The sequence below is a fragment of the Lethenteron reissneri genome, chromosome 28, assembly GCF_015708825.2.
Source record: "Lethenteron reissneri isolate LAM-NWPU_2019-01 chromosome 28, ASM1570882v1, whole genome shotgun sequence".
NCBI classification, from domain to species: Eukaryota; Metazoa; Chordata; class Hyperoartia; order Petromyzontiformes; family Petromyzontidae; genus Lethenteron; species Lethenteron reissneri.
In genome coordinates this window covers 7,169,859-7,191,888 of record NC_083806.1, presented here as the reverse complement: position 1 = coordinate 7,191,888, position 22,030 = coordinate 7,169,859, and the positions used below count along the sequence as shown (strand labels likewise).

Here is a 22,030-nt window from a genome sequence, read left to right as displayed (position 1 = left end):
GCTCTCAGCGAGAGCTCTGACCGAATATTGCTTCGTCTCATCGTGCCAAGAGCACAATTGCAACGTATCTTTGGGGGGGGGGCGGGCAGCTTGGGGGGGGGCAATTAATTTTCAGTTACCATGGGTTCCTGCTCTTTACATAGCGGTTTCATCATCCGCAGCCATGATCTATCCATTGCTGGATCAAGCAGAGCAGTTGTTATGTTTAACTATCACCTTGAGCAGAGCCAGATGGTTTCACAGCCGAACGTCAGTGGGGTCGTGCGGTTGCAGGGACAGAAGGATCACACGTTCATAATCCCTTTCAGCGGTCAACACAACCCATCATCGTCATCATCATCATCAACGTAAAAATGATCTCCAACGTGGCAAGTCGACATTGATCATACTACAGAGTGACATTCTCCTGCCAGCATGAACGTGGAGTTTCCACCTCATGATCCAGGGAAGCCAGCAGCGATCATCTTCTGTTTACAATCTTTAGCTAGTGTCGTAAATCGCCTATTCCTACGGTGGGGACAACCATTGTTGACTTTCCTGCAAAATGGTACTTATTTTATCTACCCCGGGAGGTTGATGAGCTGCGTGAACCCCAAACCAGGATTTGACCCTAGCAGCCTTCCATTTGAGAGCTGCTCACTCCTGATCCGGCTGAACCGATGTGCCAGCTGGAGATGACAACCGCCTAATGGCTTTAAATTACAACAACGCGGTGAATTCCACTTAAAGTGTTCAGCGCGTCTGGCTACAGATGTTCACGCACGCAAACACACAGGCGGAACGACCGGCGAGTGCCCTCGCCAGTCCACTAACAAAAAAGAACGGAGCGTTGTCCGTGGACTTGCGTAAAATCTGACGTCCTCTGTCTATCAAGCGTTACTTCTCACTTGTCACGAAATGGCACGCGAGCACGTGAGCATCGATATAATGCGATACTGTCACGTGGGGTAGGGGGGGGGGTGTAGCGAGGGCTGGTTTGTGTTTCTAACGCTTTTCAGCTGAGATTCTAGCCTTTAATGCATTAGCTCTGTGGATCTGTTGTCCGCTCGCCCGTAACGGGTGTGCACGATAGCTCTCGTAAGGATGTTCCCAATGTGAACGAACTGGTAAAGTTGCGTTGCTGTTGGTGATTTGCCCGCTTGAAAACTGGGACAAATTGACCAAAGTTTTGCCGAATATGTAGAGGCTACAAAACCGGCGCTGTAAAAGGACGTTTTGAAAAATATTGGCAACGCCCTTTTGCCCTGACAGCCACTTCTGCGCTACCGTTCGAGAAAAAGTGCGTGTTGGAAAGCGTTACGGAATCTGCGCGTGGGGGTTTTTTTCATTGTTTTAATTTTTGGTATTGGGTTAAGGGAGAGGGGTGGAGGCGGGGGGGGGGGGGGGGCATGGCGAGCCATGTTGGGCAGTGGGGACCTGGAGCCAGCCGGTCCTCTGGGGACACTTGGTGTGGTAGTGACCCCTGGCTCTTAAGCCTATAGACTCTGTCGGTCGGGATGACTCGTTGTGCTCTCCCAACGTCCCGTGCAGCCGTAACCCCCGTCGCTGCCTCTGCTGCACGTTGTGATTTGTCTGGTAGCGGCCGCACGTTTTTTAAATCCTTTATATTAAGTTTGCTTGCTTGCTTGCTTGCGTGCTTGCGTGCTTGCTTGCTTGCTTACGACCGTGCAAATCTTTCGGTCGTTTTTTAACCCACTTCCCGTGATCCAATCGAGCTGACATTTTGCACACAGACTCGTTGTGCGAGACAATTAATGTTCGTGAAAATTTTTTTCCAAAATTTTACCCTGTTTAGGGCAAAACAAATTAAATATTTAATTACCAATTGCTTAATACTGGCACAATCATCTGACCCATAGGTGGCAGCCATCTCAAGCCAGAGGACGAGAGCACTCTAGCCGCCACGCATATAAAGGATTTATAGTGAAAAACTTTGTTTTTACGGGTTATACTTATTTCTCGTTTCTTTTCAACATTTGCCTAGTGAAGGGACCTGAGATCTGTGAATGCCCATCCTTCAAATGCCCTGGCAAACTCCACACCACAAAGAGATTGGGAAATTAATTAAGAAATTGAGGGCGGAGTGGTTGGGGGAGGGGGTGGGTTTGGAGGTGGAATACATCAAGAGATTAAAGGTGGGGGGGGGGGGGTCACTTTCTCACTGATCATTTCTCTTGGTTTGAGGTGCGTGACCTTCTGTGTTGGTACATCCTCCGGTTACTAATTAGCTTGGAGAGAGCCAATCGATTCGACTCAGTTGCTGTTTGCAGCGGAGAGTGGGGGAGGCCCAGGGTTGAACGTTCGCATCGTTTACCGAGGAGATGCTAGCAGAGCGCCCGGAAGATTTGTGGGAATATTTTTTTCGTTTTTAATTGTAAAAACACCCCCGTTGCTTGCACTGGTTCATCAATATTTTGTCAGACGGTCCATTAAAAAACCAAAAAAACATTCTTGATGCTAATGAAAGTGAAAATTGACGTCTTTACCAACCCACCACCAACCCATTACCGGATGAATCCGTCAGCAGTCATGGGGCTTGATTTGACCATACTTCACCACGCCGACTTTGTGCGGGTTGGCGCAAGAGGGTAGGCCAGGAGACCGGCTCAGATGCCACTTGGCCGCACGCGTTACCAGAATCAGCAGTTTTATTTCTCCAATGAGTAAAGCCCATTGAGTTGAGAGAGGCCTTTTTTTCCAAGAGCGACTCAATCGGCAGACATCAGCTGCGGACTGGGATCGAGCCTGGGTCACCGGGTCTGGTGGAGGTGCATTGCCCCAGCCGCTGCTGCATGTCTCTCGCTCAACGAATGTAAATAGCACAAGTCGTTGGTTACAACAGAAAAATGCTCGCGTGCAAAGAGCCGTAACTAATTATGCATTTGAAAAAGTAGCCTCCACGGCACTCTGAATAATGCGTCAACAATGAAGGCTAGACTAATGCTGTGAATGTGACTCGCCCGATGACAGTTTTAATATAACAAACGTGATTTAATCCCCCCCCCCCCCACTCAAAAACAATGTGAAGTCGTTCGCGATGCCTTCCATGTTATGGGATAAGTGCTGTGTAATTTAATGTTTTTAATGGCAGAATTAATTCCATAATGTATATCTATCTCTTTTTTTCCGTGCGGTGACTAATGTCATGGATTGCCCGCCTTTGCAGTGCCGTACAATGTGGCATTGTCGTTTCATGGCAGGGTCATCGCATCGACAACCACACAATAAAACCCACTCGGATCGTCCAAATTTTCACCTTTCCACCTACTCCCACTCTCCGGATATAGTGTGGCTCAATAATTAAAAACGGAATAAATAAATAAAACGATGTGTAATTCAATGGCTTCAATAGCACACAAAAGAGAGGGGGGAAATAATATAGACTGCAGAGGTCGTGCCTGCTGCTACTGCTGCTGTTGTTGCGTCAGTCGGCCGTTCGGGTCGGTCAGCTGATGGTGAGAGAATCGGTCTCGCAACCGCCCGGGACGGTTGTGTATAAATGGCGGCGCTAACCGCATTACAAAGCCTCCGCACGCTCGCCGCTCGCGTTTGTCCTCCCTGCCCCCCATCACCGCCGCAGCCACCGCCAGCGCCGAGGAGACCTTAGCATTCACGGCACGGGCGGCGTTTCACGTAGCGCGCGCGGTTTCCCCCCCCCACCACCACCACCACCATCGCTCTGGCTCGCTCCCCCAACTTCCACTCGCCGCACGCACCCTCCTGCTGCGCTCCTAATCGCTGCTGCCAATTTTAGCAGCCGGATACAGAATGCACTGCTGCGGTGACCGGAGAAGGGATGGGGGGGGGGGGATACTTATTGCCGTTGTAATAATGCGAACGGTTAATGTTGTCGTGAATAACTAAGAGAAACGAATTCACTTCCTCTTGCGCCGCCCGGGAACGTCTGCGGGTGCCTGCGTCGCCAGCGCGAGATGAGTGGCAAAAGTGGCGTTTTGTAATTCCGTGCATTTGGTGGCGGCGGTGTTGCCGCGCTTTGACTGCTCGCGCGCCCCAACGCAAAATTCCACCCGACGCAATTACACGCAAACTCGCGTAAACACGCAACACGCGTGTGTGTAAACGCGCAACACGTGTACGCGTAAACACAAGCACGCGCAGATGTGCACACAATGAGTTTTATACAAACGCAAACGTGCAGTTGTATATAACTGCAAGCTTGCAGTTTTGTACACGCAAAGAGACAACGATTTCCCATATAGCCGTAACAGACTTGAGGGGCAAGTGCTGTTTGTGAGTACCTGATTACGGCCGCCACTGTATACTCGAGGGGGTGGTTGGTCAACACCACGCCCGGTCGCCTTTGTCTCCCCAGTGCTGATGTTTCCACGTCGCACCAAGTACTCGTTTAAGGCTCGAGTCGTACTCTGGGGAGGCTCAGGATGAGTTCAGATATTCACCATCGATGTTGACCATGAGCGAGAATCGAACTCTGCTCGCCGGGATCGTAGTCTAGCGCAACGCAAACCACTGCACTTAGCACACCCCGCTACAAACGCAAGATACACACGTCCTCGGAGTTATAGACATATGCCTATTTCCATCTACGCTATATACAAACACGAGCCTGTAATTATATATAATCACGAGCGTGCATAGACGCACAGTTTATATACCAATTCAAACCTGCGTAACTGTGTACCCGCGTAACAATTATAGGCAAAACACAAGCGTGCAATGTACACGCGGAACACTTTGGCGCAACGTAAAACGTTTGCCGGGATTGCGTTTGAGACGCCCGAAGGCTGCGAACGCCATCGGTGTCACAAAAAATCTTCTTCCCCAGCTCACGCAAGCCAATTACAGTGGTAACGAAAATGTGACTTGCAGATTGGCACGGTGAGCATTGCCAGAACGCCACCAGCCCTTTGCCGCTCCACACCACGCCCAGAGGGACACGTACAGGATGCACGCGCGTCTGATTGCCAATTCGTTACTTTGGGGTCAGAACGCTGTGTCGTGCATAATGTAAAAACATTTTTTTTACTATAAACCCTCCACCACCCGACACAGGTGATCAAATTGAGTTGTCACATCACGGGCAAAAATTCGCCAGTTGATTTATGTTTTTTCGGCGAACCGGAAACGTTGAAAAGCGAGCGGTGTTTTGGCAATTTCGTCCAACATTGCGCTGGAAATTTCATCGACCTTCTTCATCGGGTGTTCACAAAAGCTCAGCGCCTCGCGTGCATCCACAAGGCACCTGCATTGTGGGCAGTCGGGGGCTCGGTGGGCTGTGGGGGTGGGGTGTGGTTTTGGGGGGGAGGGGGGAGGGGGGAGGGCTTATCAGGGGGAGAGAAACTCCCACATGGTGAGCGCTCAGTGTCAGTGAGCCACCGCGAGGTTTTGTTCGTCGGCTAGCGTGCAGTGCAGCGTGCAGCCCAGCGTGCACCACCCTGGTGGATCAAGTTTATGAAAACCCAAACTAATTATAATCTCACAGTAACTCCCCCGTTCATTCATATTGATATTACAGGTAATGTGGGCATTGCTCGGGAAGGTCTTGCGTTGACCGTTTAGCGATTAGGCGATGACGCGGGAGGTTCGTGTGTTCTTCAGCAGCCAGACCCAGCACTGTAAGTCAATGCACCACAGGGCATGAAGCCTAGCGGCGATTGTTTCTAAATCGTAAAAAAAAAAACATTTTCACACTCGTAAATAAGCCAAGTGTTGATTTATTTAAATGCATACAAAAATAAAGAGAAAATAATAATTCGAGTCCATCGCTTGTTACTGGACATCTGTGAAAGAGAGCTTCGTAGATCACCGGATTTCTCCAGGATAAAGATTCTCGTTCTGCTTACAGACCAAACCTCAGTCGGCGTTTTCACCGAAGCGTGGACCCACGGGTTACCACGTCTCCTCCTCGTTGCGTAGTTTGCCTGCGCTTGTGTTTGTAGTGTCCGCGGCACTCTTGTGCCACAGCGGCGCCCCTCATTCCCAGGCAGTTTTTCTCACACGAGGGATGATTTTTTAAAAGGGCCTTTCTGATTAAATGAAGGCAACGACTGAACCGAACAAATTGCCTGCAACCAAATCATCACCTCCGAGTGCACCACAATATCCTCAGATCTCGGAAGCTCAGCCGAGTTGAGCCTGGCTTATTGCTTTGATGCGAGGACTGCCTGGGAATACCGGGCGGTGCGAGGTAGTCGGTAGACGGCCGTATTGCAGCGGGGGGACTCTCTAAAGCAGGGGGTGGGGAACCTTTCCTCTGCCAAGGGCCATTTGGATATTTATAAACTAATTTGCGGGCCATGCAAAATTATCAACTTAAAAATTAGCCCGTTATATTTGGTCAAACATTTAATTAACCCGCCCCTAATGCGATGGCTGGAACTGCTTCTCATTGGCGAGGCGCGTGATGTTAGCTGGTATTTATGATGTTGCTACTCGCAGCTGCTTTTCCAGGTTTGCGCCTAGATTTATTGAATTTCGAGTCCCGCCTACGATTCCCTTGGCAGGGCCACACCAAATGATTGTGTGGGCCTTATACGGCCCGTGGGCCGGACGTTCCCCACCCCTGTTGTAAAGTATACCTGTGTGGAGCTCTTGAGTGCTGTTACCCCCCACCCCCCGCCCTTCACACACAGAGTTCCAGTTTTCTCCCCCGTGCCAAACGTGCATTTTGATGGAATTGGCCAAACATCCCAGTGCAGTTCCCTCCTGTAAAAAGAATCATCAGACTCGGGCGATGCTTTACTGGGTAAACAAATGACGGCGACCATCGTTGTTTGCCGACGTTGTTATTGATCACGATCGATTGATTGTTTTCTTGTCCCCCCCCCCCCCAACTCTGCTCTCCCTCGTGCCCACGTGCGGTGCGCAGCTCTCGTTGAAGTGCAGGGCACCCGAAGTGTCTCAGTACATCAGCCAGGCCTACGACACGGTGCTCAAGAGCTGAGTCTCGAGCGCATCGTGACCGTGCAACCCTGGCCAGTCGTCGTTGTCGTCCTGCCCTCCTCCACCCCCGCAAACTCCACAACCTCCTCTACCCCCCCCCCCCCCAAAGACTCTCCCCACCTCGTTCACCATTCCAGCGCTTCAGCGTCGTCGTGTCTCGCCCCCCCTCCCCTCGCACGCAACACAGAGGGGGGCGCTGCCCGCAGCTCGTCAGCACCCACCCCATGCCCCCCCCCCTCCACGCTTCTCCATACGGAGCACGGTGGGGGGGGGGGATAGGGACGAGCGAGGGCGCCGCCGTGAGGGTAGGGGGGCTCCTGCAGCACACTCCGCCCGCCCCCTGCCCCTGTGACGTTAAGCTCCTGTAAAGTAAACTTTGGTGTTTTCGGTTATAAATGTGAAGCACTTTGGAAATGTTGTGCTCCCGTCAGGGCCGTGAACGGTGTGTATATGTGTGTGTGTACGTGTGGAATGCTGGACCCAGTCGCTCCTCTCCCTCACGCATGCTTGCTCTTGCTCCTTGCCCCCCCCCCCACCACCATGCCTGCCTTTCCGGGGCCGGGTCCACACCTTGGCGATCGCGCAGCTAAATCTCTCTGGCAAATGTCGTGCAACATCTGGTGCCGCTGTGGCCTATGTTGCCGCCTCGGCCGCCGCCGCCACTCTCTGTCCGCGTCTGAGCGAGCGGTTGCGCAACTGAGGAAATTCGAATCGGAATCTTAACTTGGAGGAATCCAGTGAGCTCTGAAGCTCCTTTTCACAGATGTCCAGTTTGAAGCGGCGGCCCGTCGCTACAAATCGGCGAGCGGATCGATGGCTCAAAGTCAATTCTGGTCGTCAACCGTGAGCAGCAAGCGGTCTGCGCGACAGCTCGCAATTTGTTGCGGAGACGTCCACGTGCGAGCGATTTTCAGTCACGTGCCACCAAGGTGGTTGATCGCTCAGGCGGGGACCTGGCTTGGTCTCACAACTGGACCCCTTTTCCGGTGACCTTTGTCCCCCCCCCCCCCCCCCCGCTGGAGGCTTCTCGCGTACCTGCGTCGCAACCCCTAACTGGAGGGGTCTGTTGTATAAAAAAAAAACATGCAAGTGGAATTATCCGACGATTTGTTCTCTTTATCAGCATCATTATCAACCATCTTTCCACTGCCGGATCAAGGCCTCCCTCTCTACGTGTACAAGTTAAACGGGAACAAAGATACGCGTGCGGTGTTTCTGTGCAACAGGCCGCAACCGCCCGATTGCATCTCACCACGCCAATCCACTTTTCTCCCGCCTAACCGCACCACACCTAACGTCACTGCAGTAGAGCCAAACAAACCGCAATGCAATCGCTTTGCACCCTGGCGTACCTTCGCCGGTCTCACCGTGCGTTGTGCCCCCCCACCTCCCCTATCGAGCGTCGCTCTTGCCTAGCCTGTAGCCGCAGTTACACCCTCCCGCATATCCTCCCCCCTCGCCTCCCTCACTGTACCTTCACGCATCAAGCACCGTCTCGGCCGTAAGCGGCATATTGCGCACGTAACCTTGAACCCGCCGCATGCATTCGTGTCTCGCATGCCCACCCCTACCGCCTTCAAACCCACCCACAGTCTGACCGCTCCACGCCACGTTTCCCCTGCACCGAACCTCGGCACACCGAGAGCCCTCTTGCAGCGCGTGCTGCATTGCGTATAACCGCGGAACACCTCCCCGAGGAGCTCCCACCTCGCCTAACGTCGCCTTCACCGACACGCTTTGCAACTCTCGGCCCTCCACCCCACATTTTACACACCTCGCCTCACTCAGCCCCAACTCCACCACCTCGATTTACCCCACAGTGCTGCCGGCTGGCGGAACCAGTCGGTACGCGGAGGTGCGCCGCTCGCCTGTGAACGTACGCGCACACGCGCGGAGATTGCGCGTGTTCGTGAAATTACAATCAGTATATCACGTAGAGTACGGAATGTCGCGGAGGGAAAGTCACGGAGGTGACGACGCCCCATGCTACAGTGTTGCCGTCCACCCATGATCGTAATCGTCGTCGTCAACACCGGCGTCGTGGTTGTGTTGGATGCTGTTCTCTATTTGGTGGGTGCTCCGACACGGAAACGTCTTTTTTTTGTTTGTTATTATATGAGTACACACTTTAATTTGTTTTTGTCCTGCCTGAAATCAATTGTCATCTGTTGAGAATATTTTATCATGATTCCCACCGATGCAGCGATTGTGAGTGCGTGTGTGGCTGGCCCGTGTAAATGAAAATGACTTAATTACCTCTCTCATCCAATTCGCTCCCTATTCCATCCACGATGGCTCGCCGATTCGTCTCCTCCGCGGCTGTTAGCTTTCAGACGCGCGCTATTAATAAAGGTGAAACGTGAAGATATTTGTATCACCTTACTATGACTTACAACAACAACAAGCGCACTATTACCCGTTACACTAACATTTGTTACTCGTAGGCCATCAATGCTGTTGTACAATTAGCTTGATGCTAAATCACTGTATATTAAATGTGTCAATATTACCCACAGGGCTCTGTTGTGTCTCTCTCAGCGCGGGAGTCGTAATGATCGCCCTGGCGGCTACAAACACGTAAATTGCAATGCATCGGTGTGCAATTCCACCACGCGGGAGTGGATAATCTTACACATTAGTGCGTTTCAGAATTTGTCCAACACGCACAAAAACAGCTTTCCTTTTCATCATCACGTTATTTGGTGATGCTGCTGCTGGGTTGGCAGTGGTGGCACAAGCACAATTAACAACAACAACACGCCCAACGCACTCGCTCTCCAACACCATTGTGTGGCCTGCAAATGAAAAGTGTCCGAAATCTAAATTTGAAGTTTCGTGACTGCAATGATCCATACTCTTTAGTTCTTTCGGTAAAGTCACGTAGGTATAACCAACACCATCTAGCGAGTGAATTGGAACACGTACACCAGGCCCTTAAGTAGAATGGATATTCGGACCGCATTATCCGCAAAGCTGTTTCTCCAACCATGGAGAAACAACCCCTTGAGACCAGGGGCGGTTTCTTCATTAGGGCGATTGGGCGACGCACCACCAATGTCATTCAACCACAGTCACGCTAGCCGTCACTGTCAGCCTCTGGATATAGTCCAATCAGCGTCATGTCACGTTCTGTGGAGTACCGCCTCTTTTTGGGCGATTTCACTCCGGCTGAGAATCGCCTCGAGTGGCCCCATAGACTTACATTGAAAGATGTTTTTTTTTCTAACGGGGGCGCTCCAATGCATTCTCTATGGCTTCCGGGAGGGCATGCACTAACGTGCTTACGTCATCATACGTGCTAACGTCATCATACGTAAGCACGTTTCATCCAACAATATAATTTATCGCCACCTAGTGGAATCTTTAATAAAATAAACTTGAGTGGTTTCTTTTAATATAGAGTATAGAAACAAACAAGATGTATTGTAAGAGTCACTTTATTTTTCATTAATATTAAAGAAGTGAAGTTGCCTTTACATGCTTAAGCTGTTAATTTATCCATTGCATGGGTGGACCTTATCCTTATCAATCATCCAGACATTTGCCCCCCCTGAGAGATTTTGCAGGAGCCGCCACTGCTTGAGACCCCGATTAAAACCATCACGTTACCATACATAGCAGGCGTTACCAAAAAGATTTCCAAAATCTTAAACAATCGCAAGATCCAGGTCCGATTCGGTACAGTACACAAAATCCGTGATCTAATCTCATCCGTAAAGGATGTAATTCCTGACTTGCAATACCCTGAAGTCTACAAGCTCCGTTGCATTTGTGGTGATTGTTACATTGGGGAAACGAAACGACATGTATCGGACCGTATTCGCGAGCACAAGGCGGATTTGAAACATGGCAGAACTGGTTCTTCCGCCGTAGCTGATCACTGCTACAACGCCGTGGGCTCTCATGATATTGTTACTGGTAGGAACCTCCTGGTTACACCAGACCACAGGGGATTATTCTGTCCGTCCGTCGTGCAGGGAAGGGCTGGGTGGGGAGGCTGGGCTGGGTGGGGAGGGGCTGGGTAAGGAGGGTGGGGCTATATTCAACGTTTAACCTACTCACGCTGGCTTGTGCCCGCCCTCAGTCGGGCATATTTGCGGGAATACACCACGCCGCCGTTGACCCTGACCATTGACCGAGCAACCCAACGTTCCTACCAGCTCCCTCCGCAGGAATGTGTTTCCGAGACCAAGTTACTCTGCAAACCGTCAGGCTACTATCATTGATTTGTTCATGAAGCCATCCAGAATTATATAAATACAGACATAACTTCAACCGAGAGGATGGATTCAAATTGAGCAATCATTGGAAGGATGTTATTAACCAGGTGAAATCTTAGTTGCTTTGTAGTTTCTTTCATACCCGTATCTCCAGTCTCTTCAACACTCTACTACCACCCCCCCAGAGCCGCTCGGTACACCACTCCGGCATTGTGTCACACCGGCGGTGTCGTTTACCAGGTGGCTGAGCCCCCCCCTACCCCCACCGCCCCCAGCATCTCTCCCAGCTCCGGCATTGTTTGCACCAGCCGTGTTGAGTACCAGGTGGTTGATGCTCACTCAACCCGCCCTCCCCTCCTCCCCCCCCCCCCCCCTCGCCCTCTACTTCTCTCCCCCCTGGCTCCTACCCCCTCCCCTCTGGCCTTAGCAAATTATTTCTTGCTGTGGCTGTCCCACCTGGTGACGGAGGCTTGTGTTGCTTCCGAAACGTCGTGATTTGATTTATTTTGAGTCCGTTTTTTTTTTTTATACCTACGTGACTTTACCGAAAGAACTAAAGAGTAAGTGTACAAAACAGACCGCTTTCCTTGTTTTACAACAGAGGTGGGGAACGTCCGGCCCGCGGGCCGTATAAGGCCCGCGAAATCATTTGGTGTGGCCCTGCCAAGGGAATCTCAGGCGGGACTCGAAATTCAATAAATCGAGGAGCAAACCTGGCAAAGCTGTTGCGAGTAGCAACATCATCAATATCAGCTCACATCACACGCTTCGCCAAAGAGAAGCAGTTCCAGCCATCACATTAGGGGTGAGTTCATTAAATGTTTGACCAAATTTAATGGGCAAATTTTTAAGTTGATAATTTGTATGGCCCGCGAATGATGTTATAAATATCCAAATGGCTCTTGGCAGAAGAAAGGTTCCCCACCCCTGGTCTACAAAGAGGATTGTTTGGGGTCAGGGCATCAAACCGATTGGTGGAGAAATGGACACGTCAAAGGCAGGAGACGAGGGTGGACTGTCGGGGTCACGGTTGACAACCATTGGAGGACGAGGATGGGGTGATGGAAATGGGGGGTGAGCGAACCTTCGAGAAAGGGGGGGGGGGGGAGAAATATGAAAGGGGATGATCGCACAAGGGGAAGAGATGGCTTTGAGAGAACACGGAGTTCGGGCCTCAAGATGAGTGTTGGTGTTCACAGTGAAGGCTCTTCGTAAAACAAGAACCTTGCAACTCCTTATCAGTGCCCTGCCTTATTACAGGCCAATTCAGACCTTGCTGGTTAAGCCGTGTCCCTTATAAATCTCAACGTTCATCCTACAAAGTCCCGTCACAAGAGGGAGAAACACAAATAAATAGACACAAAAAATATGGGGGGTGGGGGGGGGGTGTCCGCATTAAAACGGCTGTACACCGGATGGACTTGAAAACTCAATTTTATTTTATTTTACTTTTATTAATGTTAATGTTTTACCTACGTGACTTTACCGAAAAAACCTAAGAATATGAATCCTTGCAGTCACGAAAGCTTCAAATCTAGAATAAACTCAATTTCCCTGGACAAGCATACGGGCTAAAGCGGATGGGTTGACAGCTTTGCGAGTATCGTGCGTCATTATGCAATGTGTTCACGTGACCCCGCCAGGCGCTAGAGGCCGCTACTCTTCTCCGCAATAAAACTACATTATACGCATTTTTTGTTTAATCCCATGTGGGTGCCCGAATCGGATTTCCATCATCACACCCTAAGTAAATAGGATTCTACTCGACGGCGATCTTCATGCATGTGTCGTGGTTATTTATGCACGCGCACACGCGCACTACATTTACACTGATATGCGGGATTATGTGTATCTAGGGTATTTATTATTGAAGGTGGGTGAGGATGGGAACTATTAACTAGAGAGCAGGTCGGAGTGGCTTTTGAAAAAAATAAAAGAACGCGATAACCATAAGCAACATTCCATAGCGTCGAATCAAGGTCATCACGAGGCAGTGAACGTAACCCGCTGTGACGGCATGGATCGGGTAAACGATTGACAGTGACGAAGGGCATGGCACAGTCGCTGAAAAATAAAAGCGTGGAGAGAGAGAGAGACACGCCGCGACTAGCACTGAAGAGACAGCAGCAGCAGCAGTAACGCGTGGTCCTGAGGACAGGCGCAGCTGAGAGACAATCACATGAACTCTTACTGGTAGGAACCACCTGGTTACACCAGCCCACAGGGGATATTGTGTCCGACCGTCCGTCGTGCAGGGAGGGGCTGGGTGGGGAGGGGTCGGGTGGGGAGGGGAGGGTGGGGAGGGGCTGGGTGGGGAGGGTGGGGCTGGGTGGGGGGTGGGAGGGGTGGGGCTGGGTGGGGAGGGGCTGGTCACCCCGTGGTGCCCTTATAAAACTCAACGTTTAACCTACTCACGCCGGCTTGTGCCCGCCCTCACAGTCGGGCATATTTGCGGAATACACCACGCCGCCGTTGACCCTGGCCATTGACCGAGCAACCCAACGTTCCTACCAGCTCCCTCCGCAGTAATGTGTTAAGGGGAGTGGTATTGGGTATAGCACACATCATGGCCGGAATAAATGATGGCCCAGACTGGTGACAGATGGCGATGACTTGGGAAGGTCTTCATCTAGCAGTGGATAGATAACGGCCGTTGACAAGAAGCATATGTTCGTCTGCAGCTTGTGTAGAGACGCACTCAACACCCCTTGTCCTGCAAGTGAATGGGTTATGAGTTCACATCCAGGCGAGTGGATGACTGCCCGTCATCCTTCCGTGGAGTGTCACAGTAGTCAGCAGTGGTTGCTCTGTGGTTACGCCGGTCCCCGTCAGAGTAATGTGGAATTTGCACCACTAGGCCGTCCAGCCACCAATCAGAGATGTGCGACGTGCAGTGCTGATGTTTTGCACCTGCGATTATCACGGTTGGCTGCGTACGGTGCGAAAGAAGTTCAACACGCACTTGGCCTTGGGGAGAGTCTGAGAGATTCACGTGTAAATAGCCATGATCAATCTACTGCTGGATGAAGGTCTCCCCAAGCGTACAGACATACACAGGTTAGAGACGTGCTTTTGACTGTTCAGAAAGCGACTTGACTCGGGCAGGATAAGTCGTTGGAAGGAACGTGGTCCTGTGGGTCAGCGCGCGCACACGTTTGCCCAAGCTCTGGTCCTCTATAAAGATGTTTCTATAAAGATGTTTACAGCCAGTTTTTGAGTGCGTATACGTGTGGGAGGAAACGGAAGCAACCGGGGAAGAAAAAAACAGCTCGCATGGGAGGGGTGCAACTTTCTGTCCCCTTACAGATGGAACAGAGGAAGATTAGTCCACACCTGCTGTACTGCAATCTCGTTCAAGAGTATTTTGCTGCTATGAATTTCCGCATGACGATAGGCCACTTCGATGGGCTATTTATTATGTGTGGCCAGGTCGCTTCTTAAAAAAAAGAGCTAGAAAGCTCGGTGGGGACCTTTCAAGGTCATGTATACAACAACAATAATAATTTTAGATGTAGTTGTTAGTTGAGTTGACACCCGCGGGAAAAGAGTTTCACGATATTTGTGCGTATGGCTACCACTGCCCGGCGAGACTGCGAGTGATGGGTTTTTTCGGGCAGTGAATGTGGATTTTCGTACTCGCTTTCACTTGAACTCATTCGCCCGGGTTCGATCCCCCACTCACGGCCAACACCGGTCACGACTATCTGAAGCGGTCCTGGACCTCCCCGTGGTCGACTCAGCCTCAAATTCTTCCCCGTCGCAATGTGTGCACAAAGGCGGCCGGGCGTGGAGCTGGCCACCCTCCACCACCACCAGCAGCACCCCCCTCGTTCGCCGTGCCGGCCTTCATAGCTGCGATCGCTAACAGCACTTGCCCCGACAGTCAGTTGCAGGTTGTACGGGGAACCTTCGGTCTGGCTTTGCGCATTTCTATGCCGCGTTTGACGCCGTGTTGATGGCACCACCGCGCCAGGATGCCGCTCGCTCTCGTCCTGTAAATTCGCGTCGTCGTTGATTTGCCTTCGTAGACCCGTGGCTGCCACTGCGGTCACCGGTGGGAGCCCCCTAAACAAAGGAAATGTTCTTCTTGGTTCTTTCGGTAAAGTCACGTAGAAGGGAAATAATAAAATAATAAAAATAAAACATAATAAAATAATTCTCACGACGTTTCGACCACAACGCAAGCAGCCGTCCTCAGGTGAAGAATGAAACACCACCAAGCTTGGAGCGTATGTACGCTTTTATTTAATTTTATTAGTTTAATTTTTATTATTTTATTACTTCCCTTCTACGTAACTTTACCGAAAGAACCAAGAAGATGAATCCCTGCAGTCACGAAAGCTTCAAATCGAAATTTAAAGGAAATGTTTTAAGGAAGCCGCCGTGGTACCTCTCATTTCTAATTCAAATCAAAGAGCGGCGGCGGGGTCTTGAATTCCACGTGGACGAGTGAGCACACACACAGAGAGAGAGAGAGAGAGCGAGAGCAACCCCCATCGCCCGATCCGTTTGCTCTCCTCTCTCCGTCCGATGTCTTCTCGCAAGAATCACTGTGGGCGGTGTTACGGATTTCAAAAGAGAGAGAGAAAAAAAAAATAACCCGTAAAAACAAAGTTTTTCACTCTAAATCCTTTATATGCGTGGCGGCTAGAGTCCTCTCGTCCTCTGGCTTGAGATGGCTGCCACCTATGGGTCAGATGATTGTCTGCCAGTATTAAGCAATTGGTAATTAAATATTTAATTTGTTTTCCTTAAACAGTGTAAAATTTAGGAATTTTTTTTCACGAACATAAATTGTCTCGCACGACGAGTCTGTGTGCAAAATGTCAGCTCGATTGGATCACGGGAAGTGGGTTAAAAAACGACCGAAATATTTGCACGGTCGTAAGAAAGCAAGCAAGCAAGCACGCAAGCAAGCAAGCGAACTTAATATAAAGGATTTAAAAAAACGGACGGTGTCATAGTAATTATTTACAGCCGTCTCGGTCAATCCACCGTTCAGATATGGCTCGCCACTCACGTGACCCGCTGTCGGCTTTTTGTTGTGTGCGGTTGTGTCGTCCTTCCCCCGCACCTGCGATCAACACGGTTGGCTACGTGTGGTGCGAAAGAAGTTCGACACGCGTACCGGCGACGGGGATCGGATGCCGCCCGGAATTCGGAGCGCGTTTGCGCCGACGCTCCATCCGTGCAGAAGGGAAGGGGGGGAAAAACAACATCGCAGCATCTTTGCGATGTTCCTAAGCCGAAGCCAAAAACAACGCGCGCCTGACGACTCCGCGCGCGTGCGACGTGAAAGCCGAAGTCGCCGAGTGCGCGATGGGAGGCATCAATTGCGTCTGCGGGCAAAGTTGATCAAGCGGCGCTTTCGTTTGTCGGCGAACTTATACAAATTATTCCGGCACACCGCATCCACCTCGCTATAGCTCTGGCTACTGCTCGTCGCATGGGCGGTTACTCCAGTCTCAGCAGCAAACCGGGAGAACGTTCGAAGCGCTGGGGGCCTTCGCTCTGTGTAAATATGCGACGATGACCCCCCCCCCCGCCCCCCCGAGTCGCGCACCGCAACTCGATGATTGCGGGCGACCGAGCCGAGAGGATCGTAAATTTTGGACCGGGGAGGTGGGAAGGGGGGTAACCGTGGATCGGGCAATGTTGTCGCATTTAGGCGATAAGGGAGCTCATACGTGTGTTGTTGCCGTGTTCTCTAATCTGTTATCGCTACCCCGAGCCTGAATCATGGGTGCTCTCTTCTCTATGTTAATTTAAAATGCTTCGAGATACGGTGCCGTGTAGCCGCCCACCGTTTCTAGGCATCGTTCCTCGTGGCTTTTTTTTCTCTCTCTCTTCTTCATCGTCTTAACGACGCTTGAACGCTCTAATGGATCGGCTCTTCGCGCGCGCGCGCGTGCGTGCGTGCGTGTCCGTCCGTCCGTCTGTAGCAAGAGGAAAGCGCACAATAACTGTGATTGAACGTGATCCAGCATCCGCGCCACGGAATTGCCCCATTTGAAAAATGGCCAAAGTGTGGGGGACAACACACAACAGCACAAAAAAACTAAATCAACAATAACAACAACAACCCCGATTTAAAGCTTTCGTGACTGCAGGGATTCATCTTCTTGGTTCTTTCGGTAAAGTCACGTAGAAGGGAAATAATAAAATAATACAAATAAAACATAATAAAAGAATAATATTTTATTTAAAAATAAAACATAATAAAATATTATGACTTTACCGAAAGAACCAATAAGAAGAACAACAACCCCGTCTCGACATCCCGGCTGGCTGAGCTACTATCCGTGGGCCCTGGGGGGGGGGGGGGGGGGGAGGGTCCCCCGCTCATCAAATGCATCCGATGGCGCGCGCGCGCGAATCGGAAGGCATGTGGTGTTTCTTTTACCTTTGTCGCTTTATTTAGAAGGAATACGAGCAGACTGCACGCAGGCTGCTGTGTGCAAGCGAACGGACCGCTTCCGTCATCAACACAGCATTTAATAGAACGTACGTTATCGTACTCTTTTTTCGGTAAAGTCACGCAGGTAAAACATTTAAATAAATTAAATCACGACGTTTCGGGCGCAACACAAGCGTCCTTCTTCAGGTGGGGACAACTTAGCGAAAGCACACCGCTTAAGTGTGTTGCGCCCGACACGTCGTGATTTAATTAATTAATTAATTTTGCCTACGTCACTTTACCGAAAAAAACCCAAAGAGTATGAATCCTTGCAGTCACGAAAACTTCAAATCTACAAGTACATTATCGTCATCATTATCATCATCAGCAGCAGTAGTCATGACCAATCCACTGCTGAATTAAAGCTTCCCCCTAGCCGCCACCGCATTCGCCATCCCGCACGCGAGCCGAAGGGCATCGTTCCATCTCCGCAGCGCGACGTCCTCCCTGCGGCACTTCCTCTTTCTCCCTCTAAGCCTGCGTACTTTACTACGCGTCTCTTCGTACTCATTGACATGTAAAAATGTTTTCTATAACCCCTTCTTCTCTCTGCCTCCGCCCCCCTCTGTCTTTTTAAGGCCACCCCACAGAGACGATCACCCCTCTCTGTACCTGTGTTGCTCTCTCTATGTATCTTGGTGATATCTGTCTGCTTATATGTCTGTCTATAGTTTTCTGGTTAGATTTTATGTCGCTATGTCATTATACCTGATGATTATTGCTTGTGTTGCAATCGAAACGTCGTATGCTATTATTTAATTTATTATTTTATCTGTATACGTGACTTTACCGAAAGAACCAAAGAATGAATACTCCCTCATTCGCCTGCGACTCTCAACCCGGGTCCTGGCCGTCGGCCGTGTCCTTCCCAAGGTCGCTGAACTTTTCTCGGCGGGAGGCACAGAAAGAAAATTTTAAAAAAACATCCCTCGCCACTTTCATCATCGGCATTGCTTTGAAGAGACAAGATGCAGGAGTCTTGACATTTCTGGCAATTGGGCCCCCTCTTTAGAGCGGAGAAAGGGCAGTTGTATTGATTGATCGATTGATTTTATTTCGCCGGCCGGGAACGCACTGAGACGAAAGTCTATTTGGGAAGGGGGTGACCTGGGGTCTGGGGGGGGGGGTGACTGCATCGTTGTGCGGTTGAGACGCAGAGCTCGGAGATCTACTCTGGACGAAAGAAGTTCGGCGGCTCATTGGCAACAGATGGGTAAGAAAGGTAAAGGTGCAGCCTTTGCCCATGCTAAACGCTGGTGGAAAGGCATTCCCTCTAGGGGTATATCGGCCCACTCTTCCACGTTGGGCTGACGTCCTGTGGACCATCGTACACACTGCTTGCCACAGCCCCCCCCCCCCCCCCGACCCCTTGACCCCCCCCCCAACACCCTATATAAACACGTTGTCTCGTAATAACCCTCCTCAGACGCCTCAGTAATTTTGCTGGAGCAGTCAACACCTGATGACGGTTGCTTGTGTTGCTTCCGAAACGTCGTGATTTAATTTAATTTGTTTTCATTTTAATTAATTTTTTTACCTACGTGACTTTACCGAAAAAACCCAAAGAGTATAGAAAAATAATATAAATAAATAAAGTGCATACAAATATCATGACGTTTCGATCGCAACACAAGCGATAGGCGACGTTTTGGGCAATGGCTTTCTTCATAGCACACATTATATTTGTATTCACTTAATTTAGTTTCTATCTACGTGACTTTACCGAAAGCACCAAAGAATATAATTTAACTTTGTTTTCCTTTTGAAAATATTACTGGGGGCCTCACAGTACCTGTAGCCAAGGGGCCTATAAAATCTTCATCCGGCCCTGGTTAGAGGGAGCACAGAGAACCAAGCCGTGCCAAACACAAGTCACGCCTAACAGAGGCGTAGATCACACTCTGCCAGCAAGTGTTTGCGTAATTCTTTCAAACAGCAAGGTGCAAAAGTTAGATTAAATTCCACAAATATTGATTGGTGTCTAGAAAGCCTGGCTGTCACTATGACGAGCCAGAGAAACTCTCTGCATGCTCACCCAAAACATGAAACCACTATTTAGTGGGCAGTTACAAGGCAGTGTTAGTGACAGAAGGTAGATGCGTTTGTATTTCTCTAATTTCAACAAACATTAGGCAACAATTGCCTAACTTGCGTGTGTTCTCTCATTTACGCGTGCCTCTGTGTGTATCTCATTGATTTCATCGTGGTGACTGCTAAGAAAAGTTGAGTGGCTCGTGGTCGAGACCAATTACTTAGTGGCAGCTAAAGGGGCGAATGCACTCAAGAGGACATCCACCCGCGCCAGAGATGGCGCAATCGCAGTCAGCTTGTGTGCAGGTGTTGGATGGATTGTTTACATCGTAAGTCCGTGAGAGACGGTGATGGCTTGGGGAGGCCTTCATCCAGCAGCACGAGTGGCAGTTGTCAACAATCTGAACCTAGCCTGTGCCTCCGCTAGGTAGACTCCGGCGAAAACAATGACCTTGGACAGTGGATTTGTGGACACCGGCATTGCACAAAGACGACTAACAAAATAACAAAAAAACCTCAACACATTCGACAATAATAACACGACCTCAAAAGGAAATGTATATGATAGGCGACGTTTCGGGCAATGTCTCTTCTTCATAGCACACAGGCGTCTTGACTGACATTGGTATAATCACCGAATAGTGGATACGCTGAAGCTGCTTGGGTGCGCGTGCCGCTGTCCAGAGTGCTGACCTACGCCTCGCTGAATAGACGCTCGCTAACAAACGCTTCATCATAATTATAATGAAATAATCCATAGTAGTTTATTTTAATCCACTGCTGGATGAAGGCCTCCCATCATGCCGTGGGGTTGTGTGGCCATACTTCATCACACTGGGCACTGTCAACCAGACGCGAGCCGTTCCCCGAGCCCTACTTGCCGAAGCAAATCCGAGCCCTGCCCAACATCCCAACCAGATGTCAAACACTCGTCCTTCCCCTGGCCGTAATTAAACCGGACCCTAACGCCAGCCCCACCCCTGACCATAACCCTGACCTCACCTCTAGCACCGAGTGCACGCAACCCACCTTAAACTGTTTAGTTCACTCACGGAATTATTAACTGCGCACTGTAACCACGCGCCCACGAACACTCCTCACCACAAAGATAAAGATCCCCCGTATAGCCTTAACAGACTGTAGGGGCAAGTGCTGATAGCGAGCACCTATGGAGGTCCAGAACGGTACACGAGGAGATGGGTGGCCAGCGTCACGCCCGACCGCCTTTGTCTCCCTAGCGGCGATGTTTACACACCACACCAGGTACTCATTTGAGGCTGAGTTGACCTAGGGGAGGCCCAGGACCGGTTCAGATAATCGTCACTGGTGTTTGCCGTGAGCGGGAATCGAACCCGGGTCGCCAAGTTCATAGTGCAGCGCACTAACCATTACACTACCGCTCCCCATCACCACACACACCCGTACACCCACACACCTCACCGCACATATACCCCACACCCACAACCTGGCCGCATATACACCCACACCCACGCACATACCCCACCACATCGCACAAATACCCAGACACGGCACCACACCCACCCTTAAAACGGCACCACACGAACAAAGACCCCCCCCCACCCCCCGTTTCGCCTTAAGATACTTTCGGGGCAAGTGCTGTTAGCGAGCACCTATGAAGGCCCGCAGGGTACACGAGGGGGTAGGTGGCATATACCACGCCCGGCCGCCTTTGTCTCCCAAGTGGCGATGTTTACACGTCGCACCAGGTACTTAATTGAGGCTGAGTCGATCTAGGGGAGGCCCAGGACTGGCTCGGAGTTCGCTAACACGCACACACATTTCTTGGGTATACGTTAAGGGAGGCGGGAGAACGGGGTAACGGGGGGTAGGGGGTGCAGTAGAAGTAGAGTACAACATCACTCAGAAGGGAGCGGAGGGCAGACACTTGTAATGAATGAATATGCCGCGTGTTTAGCCCGACCCGGTGGGCTGCCGCGACAAGAGAAGCATCAAGGGGCGGGAGGATGACTCGAGATTGGAGGGAGTGGGAGGCGGGGTGGAATGATACGATGGGGATTGGGAATGGGGGGGGAGTGGAGAAGGGGAGGGGTGCATTAATACGAGCAACCCCTCCCCCCCCCGGTTCCCATAGTCCACCACCACCATCATCACCAGCATCACCAGCACCACCAGCACCACCACCAGCAGCACCAGCACACCACCATCATCATCACCAGCACCACCACCATCACCAACCCCCGCGCCGCGCAATACCGCACGCCATACGGCTGCACTCCCCGGGCCGACGGCAATAGACAGAGGAGGAGCTGCTCATTTGAAATGTAATTTGCGCGATGGTTTATTTATTTATTAGCAACGTCAAACCAGCGAGGAACTGAGATCCCCCCCCCGACCACCACCATCACCAAGCCACCACCAG

The 22,030-nt window shown here is 50.8% G+C and overlaps 1 protein-coding gene across 6 annotated transcripts in view; it reads left to right on the top strand.

The window, feature by feature from the left end:
• LOC133348891 (AP-1 complex subunit beta-1-like) overlaps positions 1-9,430 on the top strand; it is a 73,190-nt gene extending 63,760 nt beyond the window's left edge. For all 6 annotated transcript variants that reach the window (XM_061561982.1, XM_061561985.1, XM_061561983.1 and 3 more), the window contains one exon: positions 6,848-9,430. In XM_061561982.1, the coding sequence (XP_061417966.1) occupies positions 6,848-6,922 (75 nt within the window). In that variant the 3' untranslated portion in view covers positions 6,923-9,430. The remainder of the gene's footprint in view (positions 1-6,847) is intronic.
• The last annotated feature ends 12,600 nt before the right edge of the window (positions 9,431-22,030 follow it).